Source organism: Eutrigla gurnardus, assembly GCF_963514095.1.
Source record: "Eutrigla gurnardus genome assembly, chromosome: 15".
NCBI lineage: Eukaryota > Metazoa > Chordata > Actinopteri > Perciformes > Triglidae > Eutrigla > Eutrigla gurnardus.
This window is the reverse complement of record NC_139938.1, coordinates 2,359,191-2,377,184: the sequence shown is the minus strand read 5'-3', so window position 1 is coordinate 2,377,184 and position 17,994 is coordinate 2,359,191. Positions and strand designations below refer to the sequence as shown.

Genomic DNA, 17,994 nt, shown 5'->3' with positions numbered 1-17,994 from the left:
ACTATTTGATCTCCCTGTTCCATCACTACAAAACTCCTTTAATATTCAGTATATACAACGAATATTGCTTTGTTTTTCTGTACGCTGATAATAAAGTCCAGCTTTTTCTACTTTAAGAAGAATCCACCCGGACATTAGTTTGAATGAGTCTGCAGCTGAATCCTTCTGCTAAATGTGAGTCGTGAAGGGAAATTTCATTTTGGGTCGACTGATAACAGCCAAAGAGATAACAGCCTCTCGTCGCGGTTGGACTCAAAAAGCCACCTCGGATGCCCCCCCCCCCCTCCTCTCTTCTTCTATAAACAACCACTGGTCCGCTCTCAGGAAGTACTGTATGAATATTAATACGGATGCAAATACTCAGCGAGGATGCCCAGCGCTTGAACCATCGCAGCGCGCTGATATCTGCGCATTCCTGTTTTTTTGGGGGGGTTATTTTTTCCCTCCCCCTGTTCATGCCCGAGCTGTGAACAAACATGTTACTCTGGCGGAGGATGCTTTTTTCGAAGCATGCGAGGATGACGTTTAACCCGACTGTTGTCTTTTCGTAACGTCGCATTGAATCGCATCATGGATGTGGATCAGATCCCGTACCGGCCAGCCTCCACCGAGCCTCGGCAGCGGGCTACGGCGCGCTGTTTATCATAAAAATGGAAGACCTTACGCGTCAAGAGAAACGCGTCAGTCCGGTGAAATGCGTCTGAAGAACTGATTTTTCATTTCCACCACAATTGACACTTCTGGGTAAAGGTTTTTTTCCTTCCTCCCCTCCCGTCTACCAAGACAGCTGTGTCATCAACAACCGGCGTGGTGTTGTTGTTGTCTGATTTTTTACGAGCCTGGGCAACTGGATATCGCCACCGTCTGCCTCTGCGCCAGCCGCAAGGCTCCCCGGTTACTACGGTACGTATCACACCTTCCTTCATACCATGTTTTGCTCCATAAATCACCGCATCACTTGCTTACATCACGCAGCCCGCACAGCCAGCTGTCACAGCCGAATTAGCGGCAGACAATATGATGTTGTATTGCGGTGGAGACTCGCGGGCCTGCTTTTCATGATTACGCGTCCAATGTCGCGGTTGACAGCGAGCCGCCGCGTTCTCACGAGCCCCATTATTCAACCTTGAAGCCTCGCAGCCCGTTCACGGCGGATCTCAGGCCTTCATTTGAGCCCCAACAACCAAACACGAGAGACGGGGAGATACGGCGGGACGGCCGCGCACCGGGACCCGCAGCCCGCCTTTTACCTCCAGTCGTGACAAGACCCTTATAAATATTTCACCCAAAAACAAGCCGTCAGCTGACTGGTGATGCCGGAGCGTGCACGGTGTTATTAATGGGAGACCACGTCGGCGCGCGAGGCCACGGTGGAAAAACATCTGCGTGTTTACGGAGAATACGAGCACACATAGCGGGGTCCGCGTGCGCGCGCGTGTGTGAATGGGCGGCTGGTTGCTGTGATTGTGAACACGCGTGGCGGTGCGTGCGTGTGCGCGCGCGCGCAGCCAGGTGAGGGTGTGTGATGGCGCGTGTTTGAGATGCGGGAGATGAGGCGTCTGGATGGAAGCAGAGCATCACATGTGTTTTTAAAGCGGGAAATCCGATGACAGCCGATAAACTGTCGCAGCATCCAACCTTAGATCCGTTCTGATCCAAAAAGGGTAGCAGGGCTCGCCAATTAAACGTGAAATTAAGGTTAGTGAACACCCTTTTTTCTCCCCGGGCGTGACAGCCTCTCAAAACGAGCATTCCTCTGGCTGGGAGATTGCTACTCCGCCATCCCCCTTTAAAGAAATATCAGTATGTAGTTATGACTATGCTAACATGAAAACGTTGCTTATAGTTGTTTATTCTGTACCTGACCGGCTTTATTCTCTCGTCCAATGTGACTTGGAAGAATCAGAGACATGTTATTGAATTTAGCAGTCAAAGCACCGACTCGGTGCAAATATCCCAGAAACTGCAAATGCCACTGAATATTACAGACATTGTGAATCTTGAAATAGTATGATGGTTGTTTTCCTGAGGGATGATGCACCAGCATGGTTGATACTCCACTCTGCCTGAAATATACACAGAAATGAACATTAAACCAATGCACAGTCTAGTTCACCTTGGAGTATGAATATTCCTTTACGTCTTGCCAGAATGCTAACATACACAGATAAACAGAATCCGTCTCTTCTGCTGTTTGGTTTCAGCGCTCTTTGGTCCAGGCAGAGGAGAGCGGGAGGGTTTAGAGCAGCTGTGTATTCGGGGTCAGTGAGTGCAGTCTGTGAGCCACACATACTGCTCAGTGTGTGGAGAACCGGGTCTGCACAACCTGCCGTTAACTGTCGCTGCTCGCCTGGCCATCCCTGATTCACTCCAGAAATGTGATCAAATCAGGAAATGGCAAGTGTTACGTGGAAGCTCACAAACAAATTGAATATGTTCTATTGGAAACGTTTAGTTTATGAGGATTTATCCTGCTACATCAGGATATAAGGCCTTTTAAAATATAGATATTTTGGCTAATGAAATTGGGCAGAGATTGCAATGTATTTATAGAAAGAATAAAAAAGTGACCCATGTTTTCAATTAATGGGAGAGGATTCTCACTACATTTGAGTGTTTCTCCATAAAGTGCAGGATTCAGTCGCTCTGAAAGCTGGCGTGCATCATGTCTGATTCCAGGAAGGATGAGCAATTCCGTTTGGAAGATTGAATGCAGAAATATCTTGGAGCCAGAGAGGACGAGGGAAGGCCCACACAGGGCCACAGAGGAGAGGGTCTGATGGGGAGCAAGGGGGACTGATGGATGTGTGACAGACGTGGCGGATGCAGACATTTTAAGCCCATTCCTCTTGTCGAGTGGATCCCCCTGTCTGGATGAGCAGTAATGGATTTTTCTTTTGTTGCGGTGGGATTGTTGAAGCACCCAAACAGATTGTTTCCCTAGTGTTTGAGCAGCAAGCGGGTCAATAGGTTGGTAAAAGTAATATAAATGGCTACTACTGGCCAGTCGTGCAGGTATTTCAAAATCAATACCACTGTAGACGCGTTAAGCTTTGGTGTGCTTTGGAGGTGCAGGTACTTCTTCCATCTGTGGTTTCACCATCTTGATTCTCTCAGCTCTGTCAGAGGGCGACGGCATCAGAAATGAGGGAGGGAGGCTGTTTCCACGGCAGCACATAAGCCATGTGAGTGACTGCCATCAGTTGAAAAATTAAGGATTTATAAACTGTGATTCTGGCTGTGTGTGTGTGTGTGTGTGTGTGTGTGTGTGTGTGTGTGTGTGTGTGTGTGTGTGTGCGTGCGTGTGTGTGTGTGTGTGTGTGTGTATGTGTGTGTGTGTGTGTGTGTGTGTATGTGTGTGCACATTTCAGCGATCAGCACGAAGGAGACATTTCTGGTTCTTCGTTCTGAGAAGGGATTTGTTTTGTTTACTATGAGAAGACTTTCTATAGAAGAGGCAGTCAAAGTTTGCCTCTAGTGGTTCTGGATGGAACCACAGTTTTTCTCTCCCATCACTCTGCTTCACTTCCCCCGGTGCTTTCATGCTGAGTAAATAACACTCGGGTAAAAGTGATTGAATAGCCCAGTAGAGCTGAAAGGATTAGTCAATTAATTTATCTGTTTATTGATAGAAAAATAATATTTAGATAATTGTCATCTTTCAAGCAGAAATAGTGAAACAATGCTCTCTTTTTCCAGCTTTTAAAATGGGGGGATTTTGTGTTTCTGTTTGTCTTCTATAATAGTCACATATATCACTATTATATGAACTATTGTTTTACTGTATAACCTTGAGGTTGGGACAAAACAAGACGTTTAAAGATGTAACTCTCCTCAAATTCTTCTGACATTTTAGGGGGGGTTTAGCAGGAGGTAGAGCGGGTTGGCTTGTAACCGCAAGATTGCCGGTTTGATCCCCGGCTCCTCCTAGCTGAGTGCCTGGTGTCCCTGAGCAAGACACCTCACCCTGATTGCTCCTGACGAGCTGTCGCCCTGCGTCCGCCGTCGGTGTGTGAATGAATGGGTGAAACGCTTTGGACAAAAGCGCTATATAAATGAGGCCATTTACCATTTTACCATTTACCATTTTACAGACCGACCAAACAAACAGCCTAAAAATAATCAGATGAATTTATAATGAGGATAATGACTAGCTGCAGTCACTCCAGTCATACTAAAGATGCTGTTGACATCTGTGTAAGTGCTGGTGGGAAACGGTTGAGAAGAGACTCTGTGACTTTGAGTAAAGTTTGTATTATTCCTCTTGTGTGTGTGTAGATGTTGAATTGTATATATGACGGAGGTGTTGGTTGAGTGTCAGGTGTGTTTTTTTATCGGCTGGTTATTCTATTGATAAAGCGCTAGACTTCTCCGAGTGGTGTTGTATCTTGCTATTTAATTTACGTATAACACTTCTAATTGAAAGGGAGTTAAAAGCTGGTGTGTGTTTTTGTTTCTAAGAAGTGAGAATATTGCATTACGTGTCAAGCAGAAGAAGAAGAGTGGAGCAGCGTTTACTACCCTTCCATGCTGGGAGACATGCAAGGGGCCTACACTTCCCACAATGCACTCAGTAGCATCTCTTTGTTCGACGCTCCCTTCCTGGTAAACTACATGCACCCCGGTTGTAACAGGCTGTATGTTATGGTTTTGTGTAAGGCCAAGCTTAGCTGACACATGGACATCACTATGACATCATCAGGGTTATTTTCTCAGACTTTGAAAAAGCTCCTAAAAGAGAGGCGTGTTTTCACCGACTGAAAACAGGTGGCACGCCCCTTTAATCTGAAGCCGGCACTAATGTAGGCCAAATTGATTAAAGTACCTAAACCACCTGATTTTGTATTGTGTATTAACAAGAATGTACTGTAACAGCACGTGTTGCTGAATGAGCTCTCATCAACGTGAAGCTCTGTGTTTCTTGTGGAGCAAGTCAACTTTTTGTGTTATAAATGGGTCCAAAGGTGTAAAGGTTCTCTCTGCTGGCTGCTTGATTAAAGGGCATGCCATTTACCTGTGATGTCCTGGGTACAAATCCTGCATGGACGTTGTCGGATGTCATCCCCCCTTTGTCTTCCATCTCTCCTGTCTCTTTACTCATGGCTGTCCAGTAAAGGAGGGAGAAGGGGGGAAAACAAACAGAATTGAATCCCATTAGACTTTTTCAGCTGCGTCTCCACACTCAACTCCTCCTCTCTAAATGTTTATCATAGGCATCCAGATTGCCTGCTCTCCTTGGGGAATTGTTGTAATTTTTTGTCTGATAGCTTTCTATTTTTTGAAAGTGATGCACCAGATTCAGGTGCTGAAGGAAAACATTCAACATTTTATATGGACTCCCCTGCACCCACTTGCTCTACAAATGTCCACTGACGTCTCATGCTTTATTTGGGATGTCGTTGGCTCTGCTGGGTGCTCCACACGTTAAAATGACGTAGACATGCGTGGCCCTTGTCTGAGTGGAGGACGGCAGCGACGGCCAATTACACGCTCCCTTCTAAGCGCTTTCTTTCTGGACTGTATGCATCTTGCAGCATCCAGTCTTCAATGCTGTGTGTAGTCAAGAGTAATGATGTGTGGTAATGATTTCCTTGAGGCAACTCATCTTTGTTCATTTCCCCTCTGTTTTCTTCTCATTAAACCTTTCAAAGCCATTTGCATGATACCATGCAAAAATAAATAAAGTCTCTTGTTGGCACAGAGGTCCCAGTCTCCAGCCATGTTAATCACCACCTATCTATCTGTACCCAGACTCTTCCACATGGATGAACATGGGGGGATTTGGGACAGAAAGCAAATATGTGGACAAATGTTTGTGTGCCGTTTTGTCTTTTCCTTCTTTTTCTGGTCAAGAAGCCCTTAGCAAAGTCATTTCAGCGTCATTACGTGAGAACAGTAATTGGCAAGATGTGGAATTACTAGCGGAGCATGTTGTGGCTCTATCTTTGAATTATACATGTTCCTGCATAGGTCTAAAGTGGTTTTGAGTGTTGTGTTAATGTCCCCTTTCTCATTAATGCGCTGCATTTGTCCTAAAGACCTTCAAAAGACCTTGACTAATGTTCAGTAAATCATTAGGAGGCAGTCGTATGTTATTTTTCTGGCAGCTTTGTGTGTTGCAAACAGCGGAAAACGTTTATATATTCCACAAACATGTCACCTCATGGATCTGAAACTGATGTGGAGCATCATGATGGAAGTATCTCAGGGCGGTAATTCATCTCTGAGACATTCGTAAAGGTCACCGGCAAAATTCAGCTTTGGACAACTGTGTGTGAAATAGGTGAGTGCACACAGTGACGAGAAAATGTAAATCTGAAGGCAGGACGACATAAGTATGTGTAGTAAATGTCAGGGCAATCTTCATTTGTGCTGAAGAGAATCCCAGCTGATTGGCCGGCTTCTCCTCACAGATTTCAAATGCAAAGATTTTGGAGATTGAATGGTTGAAGATCACCTTCTTTAAATCTCATCTTTGTTGTCTTTGATAGAATCGATATCGATTCCTGTTTAGCAAGTATTTTAATTGCATTTTCTTTATTATAAGCCCTGGAATAGGTTTCAATCTCGGCTAAATTAGGTTGAAAATCTGACTGATTTGTTTCAAAATGGCCCTTTTACTACACAATTACTGGCCAATTACCAATGCCATCTCCCAGCAATGTGCCGAGAACATTGGTGCATCGAAAACAATTACGCGGTTGCAGAGGTGAGACTGTACCAGTGTTACGCTCTCATTTGGAGTCACTTGGGCCAAAGAAAGTCTCTCCATCAGCCACACGTAATCATCTGGTTAAAGTCGGGGATCTGCTATTTTGGGAAGTACAACATATAAGAAAACACTGCCCGTATCACACATCTACCATCACCTGCCGTTCGCCCCAGTTAGTGCCTTTTCATTTCATCACCGCCAGTGCAGCGAACAGCAGGAATGACAGGAATAGGAATCGCTCAAGTGAGACTCGAGCTGAAAACCTGCCAATCACACCTGTAAGGCCAACGAGCCTGTATATATATATATATATATATATATATATATATATATATATATATATATTACCACCTCTCTTGCTCTTCAGCTTTTGCAGCACAACCCCTCAAATGCTCTTAGACATGTCTGACTTAGTGATTTTCAACAGCTCTTCAAAAAGCATCTGATGTGATTTTATTCACAGGAAAAAAAAGCGTGTGCTTTACCAGAGATTAGCTTGGTCACTCAAACGCTTTATTTTTCTGTGCATCAAAATGTCTTTGCAAAATCTATTCTGATGAGTTACTGTCATGCTGGTGAACACTGTGGGATGCAAACAACCGGGCCATGAGAGACATGATTTGTATGTAATGAGATGAATGAGTGGGAGAGCCGTGTGTGTGTGTGTGTGTGTGTGTGTGTGTGTGCAACCTACGCTATGACTCGCTTATCAGAGGATTTTGAGCACAAGGAGTAGGCTGATTCAAATGTTGGAAGACCACTTGTGGCCTATACCTGGCTTCGCTAATCACACCAACGCTGCTGCTGCTCCATCTTTCAAAGGCAGCTCAGGAGATGTACTAGCAGGTTTATCATAATATTATCTCCGTGACTTATTGGAACAAGTCTGTTGGGGTTTGATTTGGTTTTTAGATACCAATTACCATAGTCCCATGTCCATTTTTTCATTCTTCAGCCTCTATCTAGATATTGCACTGCAAACGAGGGATGAAAAAAATAAGGCGATTTAAAATTTAAATGTACTAGCTCTTCTGAGATATGAGTCAAGTCCATTTCAAGCTGCCGGGAGGCAAATCATACGTCTAGTTTACAGTGATGTTCAGCTGATCCCTGTTTTGCTTTGGGCTAGCGGGCTTTGCTTAATTGTTGCTGAATACTGTATGAGGTTTGTCTTGCCGGGGCAGAGGCCGCCTGAGGGCTATGATGTTTTTTACACACACACACACACACACACACACACACACACACACACACACACACACACACAGACACACACACACACACATATATATATAGGTGAATCAAATACCTCAAAACTGTGTAATTCAAATCAGTGAGTATGCCCATGAAGTTTAGATGCTCTGGAATCATAAAATAGTTTCAGCTTTGATTGGAGAGATCATCCATGTTGTTGTGTAGAGCATCAGAGCGGACAGGACATTTCTCACTTCCATAAGAGATAAGAACATCATGTACTGTGGAAAGATTTAGTGTTAAACATGTATCATCACTCATATCTTACAGACACTGTTTTTTTTAATGATCAGTATTTAAAAACAAATGAATATATTTAAAAAAAAAAAAAGACTTGGAACAAACTAAGGAGGAGTCAGGCAATAGTGCTGTGTAATCCACATCTAAAAAAAAGTCCGATCTTGGTTGGAGAGGGATGCTGGCTCAGTGAAGCGTGTGCAGCTGCAGAGTGGAGCTCTTCCCCTCGTGCACGAGCGCGAGCATGGAGGGGTTTTTTAAGTTCTCACTCCCTGCAGCGCTATACCTCACAGTCTGGGTTTGAGCAGCCGAATACAAAGAGCAAACAAAATAGAGACTCTCTCTTTGTATATGATGTCTCTTTTTTTGGGATGTGATGGACAGGAGAGTTCACTTGCGTACATTGTCGAATAATATCTCTGTAAAGCAGATTATTTTAAAGGGAACCCTGCAGAAAACCAACTAACACTGTGATTTTGCACTCTTTGTGTCATACCACATCTAGTGACGGTGCTCACACATTCTGGGCTTCTCATTTCATTGTCCCGATCTTCATCTCATCTCTTTGTCTCCCTCCGCATGGGGCTTCTCCTTTTTCTGCGGCGTGTTGTGCGTTATGCTTATGCGTGTGCAAAAGAAAGAAAGTAAACAACGTGGACTAAATGAAAACATGTCCGGTGTAAGGGCTCGTGAATCTGCAAGCTGTGTCGGTGTATGCTAAGTGCAGTGGGTCACCTTGGTTACTGCAGATTCCAGCAGAAGACGATGAAGGCAAGGGCACGCTGAGGTGGGAAGGGGGGATTGGGAGGTCGTTCACGGACCACCTTTTAGTCCGGAGAGCTAATCATGACTGTTGTGTTCTGTTTGATTTTTTATGAACTTTTTTAGTAGCAGATCACACTTTGTAACTGCAGCTCTTCCCTTTTTGAACTGTTCTTGATCCACACATAATACAGATGTTTACTTATGCTCACACGCTACAAGAGTGCATTCATTTGTTGGCAGGAAAGGTGCAGACATGGGACTAAACACTGAACATCTCCACGTGTTTGTTGTGGCTCAGGGCTGTGTCTTGGTAGCGCAGGGCAAGGGGGAACACAAAAAGGTTTTTTTTCTTTGTCGGGTATTTTTGGTTGCAGCCCATGAAAGATTTAGCGGTTCACTCAGGTTGTACAACGCTGAGGAACTCCAAAGAGTGCAAAGTGTCTTGTGCATGTTTATTGAAGTGAGTGTATTTGGGGTTTTGACCCCAAAAAGAACGTGACGTTCTGGTCTCATGTATTCCATGTGACCGTACTTACACAATACTGAAGTTATTATTTTTGTATTATTATTTTGTGATCAAAACATCAGAAAGAGGTCAAGAGAAAAATTCTGCAAAATTCCTCTACGCCTCTCATGTGCCTTCCATCTTTGGCCTGGAGTGATACATCAGCCTCTACATCTTCCTCCTCCTCCTCCTCCTCCTCCTCCTCCTCCTCCTCCTGTCCATTCTCATCAGCCACAGGCATTTTACTGCACAATGCAATATTGTTGAGCAATCAGCAACCAACAGCGGTAGATGAAGAGAAGAAGAGGCAATGCTCTGGCAGCAAAGAGCCCCACATACCCCAAAGGATGAAAATAGTGACTTCTGGTTAAGTGATGCACAATGAGGCAGTTATTTCAATAATCAAATTTTCTAACTTACAACAGACATACTTCAAAAATACATATTAATTAGGCTCAATTTGCACGTAAAAAATATCTGCCCCCAGTTTTTCCCCTTTATTAAAAATTCACACAATGCCTTCGTGCCTGCTGCACGGATGAGAATATCCAGTATATGAAACATTTTAGGAGATTGGCCTAGAGCGGGCGAGAGTGAGGGAAAACAAGACACGAGGGTCCCGTAGTAGCAATTACAAACAGAAATGAGGTCAATCCACCAGGAGTGTCTGGATGGTTGTTGGATTTTCCAGCAGGTTTTACCTCAGGTGACTGTTTTGTTGCTGGGGATGGGTGGGATTGATTTTGTATTTGTCCTAACTAGCTTGTAAAAGCTCACGAAGCAGTAGATGCTTGAAAGCGTTTTGTGACCTGCAGGTCGATCTGGCGGAGCACAAGCTTTCCAGGAAATCTGGTTTAACGACTGACATGTCTCTAAATCTGCACGTGCAATATGAGCGGCATTCCTGACCTTACCACTTTTAAACGCTTTACTTTCTCTTTGGGAGGAACTACATGTGCCAAAGGTATGTTTAATTAAGTTAAGGTCAATGATAATTTTTCGCTCGGCCAAACTAAGCACTCCAGATGGACAGGGACTCCTTTAGACCCCCAAACAGACATTAGCATTACACTGTGGAGAAAGTCATTTATATTAAGTAAAATGGAGATTCCGTCAATTAACAGGATGATTGCTTATTTCACGCTTCATTTCCTTTCTATATTCTTGACCGGAGGAACTCATGTGTCCTTTAAAATGCTGTGTGGACAACAAGTGGGTCATGACACAATCGGCGAACTCTACACTGCATATGTGATGATGTCATGAAAGGTTGGAGTGTGTCAGTGTTCCCTTGTTCAGATGGGATGTCCTGCCCACACTAGAGCACTTCTGCTAAATGTCAACCGTGTGAAACGGCAGTTGGGAGACATCTGGCAATTTTGTTTGTACTTTGTCACCAGTTAACTTTTGGAATATGCACTTTGTCACGTTCTTCTCTTTCTAGCAGATAGTTAGATGAGAAGATTAGCCCGTTAGCTTAGCACAAAGGCCGACTCTGTCTAGATGTCTAGACAAATCCAGCACCTCTAAGCTCACTAATCAACACAAAACATCTTGTTTGTTTCATCGACAAATAACAAAGTGTTGCCATCACTATACGGTTGCTAGGCAACTCGTGGATACTCCAGGAAGTTACTCCACCTGTCCAAGAAATAGTTTGGCACCACTTCTGTTTTTCTTTTTTTTTCTTACACAGGAAACAAAAGCGATGTAACTATTAATTGGTGAGCTTCAGAGATGCTGGTTACCTCTGGACACAACAGGCTAATTCTTTCACCTTGCTTCCAGTCTTTGTGCAAAGCTAAGCTAACGAGCTTTATCTTAACATTCACTGCACTGAATTGAGGGTCCTATCAACGTTCTCATCTGTGTTAACATTATTTCCCCCTCTATTACGACGCAGCTTAAATCAATCCCATAATCACAGTCCAGATGTGCCTCTAAAAGGTGAAAAGTATCAGTTGTGCATTTGAATGTGAAAAGTAGATACCAGCCAGATGTTCAAAATGAGGAAGCAGATGAATCCTCTGCGGACCTTAGTTCTCAGAACGGGTAAATATTTATCATCTGAAAGTTGGTTTCACTTTGTCCACCTCTCTTAATGGTTTATGAGATGACGCGTCACGTCACATCACATGAGCCTCTGCTCTAAACATTTGTTCCATTAAGTGGCTGGAAACGTTTTAGCAGCTCATTGTTTTGTGGAAGTCGGTGTTTGACGAGCCATACGTGAGCATTAGTCCGTAGATCAGTGATCACAACCAGTTTCTGGAGAAGAACCAGGTGTGATTTCATGGGGCTCCTGTTTTATTATTCCAATCTTAATATTTAATACATTATACATATTTTAAGCTTGTGTTAATATCTATTTCACTTCAAGGCCCTCCTTGCCACTGTGACAGGCCATGAAATATTGCCATGCTGCGGACACCTATACCTGCTTTTCATGTTTAATAACTGTCTTCTCATATCCAGACTGAGGGGAGACTGAGGGGAGGGGGTTCAGCTGACAAAGAAAATTATTCAAATCAACCCTGAAAGCATTTAAAAGCAATCAATAAAAAATGTCATGTTGTTCCTTTGAGTGTATTTGTCAGACTTCCAATTTCGTAAAGAGTACTTATGTCTAAGTAGCAGCCTTTGTATGGTCTGGAGAGTGTGTGCGGTGTGTACCTCAGCACGGTGGGAAGCGGCAAGGTTGTATGGTTGCTATTGGAAACAGATGCTATCTCCATTTAAGATACATGAGGTATATTGTTACTGGGGGGCAGGTATGAGAGGCTGTGAAGTTTAACCCAGGGATCATCACGTATGACGAGGCTGACGTCCCTCTTTGTTGCATATTCAGTAGGTAAGGAAGAGATGCATGGCTGACAGTGTTGCTAGGAGACCACACACAGCGACTAGTGTGAGAGGCTTGATTTCACCTCCCTCCCCCATTCTTGTAGTCTGGCTGCCTTTCACTGTTTTTCCATCCTCTCTTCCTCGCCTCCATTTGCTGGTTCCCTCCACTCTCACGTTTCCTGATATTCCCTGCCATCAGCCTGTCTCCAGTTTTACGTTTTTTTTCTCCACCTAATCATATTTATCATCGGCCTGGTTGAGCCCTTAGTGACTCTCTATTTATTGGCTTTCCCTACCGTCTCTCTCTCGCTCTCTCTCTGTCCCGATGCCTCGATCTCTCGTGCTGCTCATTCCCCTCTTGAACGTTTCGCTCCTGCTTCCTCTCTCATCCTCTCTCTCGGTTTGTTTCTCTGGCTGAGCTGCAGCAGCGTGTCTGGCTGAAGTGCGGTGGCTGTGGTGTACCGTGTGGCTGTGGGTGTGCAGCGGTGGGCAGAAATGGCTGGAAAATGAAATCAACTCGAGCATTATCCCAGGTCATGAGATGTAAACATGCGTGGACATACAGTATATCCCCCATATATCCCCCTATACCTCACTTACTGTCACATACTTAGTTAGAAAGTTCAATTGGTACTAATCTGCTAAATAATTCAGCCTTAAAGGGATGCAAACACAAACCCCCTCGGGCTGGATGTTTGCAAGAACATGGCATCTATAATAAACAAGATGTTCTGTACCATCTCCCCGCTCAATCCAATTGCTTATATTCAATCAGCTTCGCAAAAGGCAAATATATCTTGTGAATGCTTCTTCTGTAATCACTATGTAATTGAATGTGTTTGGTAGGAATATTGCCCTCTGTGTGGAGGCCGGGCCAGAGCAGGGATGTGTCCCTCGGCTCTGCAGCGTTGCTGCCTCACTCACAGTGAGATGCAGAAACACTACGGGGCCACTTGCTGAGGTGGAGGCTGGAGGGCAGAGGGTTGCAGCACAAAGCGTTCCAGAAGTGTTAAATTCAGTGGCAAAAACACTTTAGACAGAAGACGCCATTGTGCAAAGCCAACTGCATAACATTTCACTCATAACTTCACTCTCTCTTCCACCCAAAGATTTCAGATGTTTTGCATTTCAAAAATGTTCCTTTGATAACGATCAGAATTCTGTGCCATCCTTAACCCACACTCAACACCGGCCGCCTCCCGTGTGCATACACCGTGTGAACGCCCTGTGTGGATGCATGCGCTTAGCATGTATGGAGGATTAGCGTATGTGTGATCTGTTTGCTTATGTGCATGAATGCTTAGTCTGCAGCGTTGCATGCTGGTCCAGTGAAATGAAACGTGGCTCCATCTGCCTCCTGGATCTAATGAGAGGAATTCAAGCGACTCCCAAGCCTGCAGATGCTCCGAGAACAACTTGCTAAATGCTCTGAATTTATTTGGGATCCAAAGTATTAATAAAAATAATTCATTTTATTTTAGAGGGCACCTTTCAAAGAAAATCAAAAATGAAAAATTTTAAAAAGACACATAGCACAAGTAAATCTTAAAATCGAGTAAATCTTAAAATCTGCAGCAGAGTGATTAAAACTGGAGGGAAAAAGTGACTTCAGGGATTGACCACAGCCAACCACTATGAGTGCACTCCATGTTTTCTCATGTTTCCCGCTTTGAAGACGAAGTTCTCCCGGTTCTTGTAGCGCGGCTAATTGCACACCAACCCACGGCATGTAATGCAGCAATTGCGGGGCTGCCAAATCCTGGAATCCCAAAGCAAAGCTCCAGTTAACAATAGCCCAACCTACAGTCACAACTCCCTAACCTAATTAACATTGAGTCAGCAAGCATGGCAGCAGCAGTGGTCGAGGTTGTGGCGAGGGCGGCCGGGTACAAGAATAGCAGTAGCCACGCTGGATGACACAGCGGGCCGTGACAAAAGAATCACACTCGGCTACGCGGCTCAACATGCCGCCTGGACCAGGTGACCGGGCCTGATGCTCCCACTTTTTGTTGTGTTTTTGTCTTCATGGTGAGAGATGGCAGCGAGGATGTGGCGATGGCTGTTGGAGTGATCCTGAATACGCACCGCCCGGTTTACAAGAGCTTGGAAAAGTGTAAATGCCACGTATTATTTTCATGCCTTTCTCATGCGACTCATATCTTGTGTCAATGCAGAGCTCGTTAAATTGGATTCACATGCCGTTTTCATTGTTGTGAATGCACAAACAGTATGGGGTAGAGATCACACGTTTTGTAGTATTTTACTGTTTCCTACTGTGTGAGCTAGTACAGCTGGCAGTGCGCTCCCCTTAAAACTACTAACCAACAGTGTTGGAAACACAATATGTGAAGCTTCGCTTAATGCATCTCATATGAAGTGACAGGTGCACCAACAACGCTGTTCAACTCATAGCAGGCCGATGACAGATGCACCAATCATAATGCCACGCTGTCCACCACTCAAAAAAAAACATCCATACCGTTGCTATTTATGATGGAAAAACACTGGAAACATGCATCAGCTGACAGCTGCGCTTTTCTTAGCCAACCGCGTTGCACACTCACATTCTCCAACGTGAAAACACCGTCGGATATCTGCCCCACAACAGGCCTGACTTCTCATAGGGCGAGCGTGCGGAGGATGCTGTGCATGCGCTACATATGACAAACCGCATTAGCGTCTGGCTAGCAGAGGGGCTTAGCTAGGCCATCCCAGGGCCCGCAGCCAGAGACGCTCCGCAGCTGAGTTACCATGCTTACTCAAATATTCATAACTGGATAATGAAAGTATAAATAGTTTCCATGTGATACACTGGAGGTTGGAGGTAAACAAACCTCCGTCACCATGCGTTGCCGTGCCTCTGCTTGTGAAGGCTGCCAGTTAAAGGATGAGAAGCTACAACTCCCTGAAAGTTCTGCCAGTGATTTGATTGTTTGGGTGTCACATCTCAATGAGTCACCGTTGAGTGATCTAGTCAGCATGTAGACTGGCTGCTGTTAAACATGTGTTAATGATTAATGAGCCCTTGTTTCCTCTTGTTTAGGTGAGTTGGAGGAGGCCGCTTGTGACATACGTCCCGTTCTCCCGAGGCTTCTTCTATACCATGAGCTCTGGCTCTGCCCAGGATGTGGCAGTCGAGCATTTCCTGCGTGACATAGAGAGGCGAAGCAAGCGGCTGCACTGCGCTGTGATTGGCTGCGAGGAGGAGCGACCGCGCAGCGACATGAACCTGCTGTATCGTAAGAGCCGTTTGGACTGGAGGCAGAGGGACCAAGAGGGAAGTAAAAAGAGGTGAGGGGATGAGCACGGAGCACGGGAGCTTTGCATATATGGGATTACATTAGAGTTCAGTTCAGTGGGGATCTAAACCTCTTAGCCGGCATGAATGGGTTTAATTTCAAAATCTTAATTCCAAGCACAGTACGTGAAGTCACAGGGGTTTCGCCTGAAAGGTCTTGGACAAATTTGCATAGCCGAACTTCATAATGAACTTAATATGTTCTGTAGATGAGATAAACCATTATAATGTCATCCGAAATGTCACGGGGCGAAAAAGGGGGCCGAAACCCATTTGAACAATAAAATGAAAGAGTTAATTTGTCTCAATACACACCTGATTATTTTGTCTTTCCACACTTTCATCAGAGAGTCTAACCTTTACGCTTTAGACAGACCATTTGTTTATATTCACAGCTACGAGAAGAAGTCAAAGATAAAAGTTTGTTTTTTATATAGTGAAGACGGAAATGTGTAGCTCGCCAAAAGTGCATCTAATGCATAACATCCTGTACAGTTTTCCAACAAAGCAGTGAATTAGAAGCCTGTTTTGAGTTTTTATCGAAGAACGAACAGGAAGTGCAGTCGTTAAAAAGTCAGCCTGCCAGCAGTGGTGGAAAGTAAATACGATTACTCGGGATTTACTCAAGTATTTTAAATTCATGCCACGTATTTCATCTACTCCACTACAATACTCCACAGCTAAAACACAGCACAAGCATATATTTATGTAGCTTCATTAATCATCTCGTCTCAACCTCCCAAATGAATCGTGTTACACAGCTGCAACAGTGAAATGCTGCATTGATGCATCCATGTTAACAATGTCATATATGACACTATAACATTATTTTGTACACTTACTTTTGTAAAGTACATTTTGTTGATGATTTGTACTTTTACTTATAATGGAGATTCATAGTATTGTTAGTTTAGTACTGATAGAATCTGAGTCCTTCTCCCCCCACAGCCTGCCAGCGCTGTTTCAGTGGGATTGAAGAGTTGTTGTCAAACAAAGTGCAGCGTGTTAGTTTCCAGGGCTCTAATTTCTTCACCAATACAACACAGTCCATCTTCTCTCTTTGGATGTCTTCCAGCAGAAGTGAAGAGTAATCAAAATAAATCACAACACACACTAAGTGCTGGTGTTGTCACTAATAATAATAATAATAATGATAACACTTACAACTGAATCTTTTATACTGATATAATTGGCATTTTTAATGTATTTTAAAGACACCGAGGCATCAAAACAAACCGATTCAAATGTTCTAGAAGACTGGAGAAACCGTGCGTCAGCAGCATCCCACTCTGAGCCACATATGAGCCATCTCATAACGGAGTGCGTTTCGGGGACAGAGCAGAGACGCACTGTTCAAATGTGACTCACCTATAATTCACCAAAGTCGCAGAGGAGAGGGGGAGGGGGGGCATCAAGGACAACAACTCAGTTTGTTTAGCAGCGTCGTCCGGTGCTTTGTGACTCACAGCAGTAGTCGGAGGCCCTCGTTTTGGCAGCGGAGATCAACGTCACGGCAACGTCGAGCCGGTGGAGGTGTAGGGCAGCAAGTAGGACAGCGGGACATGATGAGCGATGAAAGCAGAGCCCAGCTTTGCCAGAGCAAGCAGAGGTGAGAAGCAGGACATGACCAGTGATGATTACGGACAGGACAGGGTCGGGGATGAAACCACACAGGAGGCAGAGCTGCTGGGAGTGAGGTGGAGGAGGTGGAGCAGGTGGAGGAGGGACAAGGGGGAGAGAATGAAGGGTACCGGTAGACAGTCTGAGATCGCAGCCCTCAGGAGAGAAATCACATTTTGCAAAGTAGAGACGGCTGTGGAGGAAGTGAATGGTAGATAGGTGAGTTTCAATAGGAGACAGACTATTCCAGGTAGTGATGAAAACCTTTCTGCCAGGTTTCATTAATTCTCACACTGAATTATGAGGCAGATGTGAATGAACTGTATAGGTGGAGCCTGTTACCTCCACTGTGTATGCAAACATAATAAAAACCCTTCAATTACCTTTAAAGCAAATCAGTCATTGATATTCAATTAGACAATTTGAGGGATGGATGAAAGGCGAATGAAAAGATTGCTCAATGCCAAGGGATATATTATCAAATTATGGACAAATACATTATTTTTTAATTAAACATTAAGTTGATTAAAGGTGAATAAATGGTGGAACATTGAAGATATAAAATAGTAGATAAATAGATCGGCTATGAATGAATCATTGATGGAATCTTTTTCAGACCCCAATTTCCAGAATTCATGATTCATGTTCAAAGTTGTTTTATGACCATATGTAGTTCAAAGCCAAGCATGGATGAATAACTAATCAGTTTTCTAGGAGGTGGATTTTGTACAGGGTTAAAGTGAAACAGTAACATGGACC

General features: G+C 44.2%; 1 protein-coding gene across 2 annotated transcripts in view; it reads left to right on the top strand.

The window, feature by feature from the left end:
• Window positions 1-573: 573 nt before the first annotated feature.
• Window positions 574-17,994, top strand: part of nyap1 (neuronal tyrosine phosphorylated phosphoinositide-3-kinase adaptor 1) — a 28,074-nt gene continuing 10,653 nt past the window's right edge. Inside the window, exons 1-2 of one of the 2 annotated variants that reach the window (XM_084029402.1) lie at window positions 574-903; window positions 15,361-15,608. In XM_084029402.1, coding sequence (XP_083885528.1) covers window positions 15,421-15,608 — 188 coding nt within the window. In that variant the 5' untranslated portion in view covers window positions 574-903; window positions 15,361-15,420. Of the gene's footprint in view, window positions 904-1,593; window positions 1,699-15,360; window positions 15,609-17,994 lie in introns of those variants that run through there. The other variant, XM_084029403.1, reaches the window with a different exon arrangement.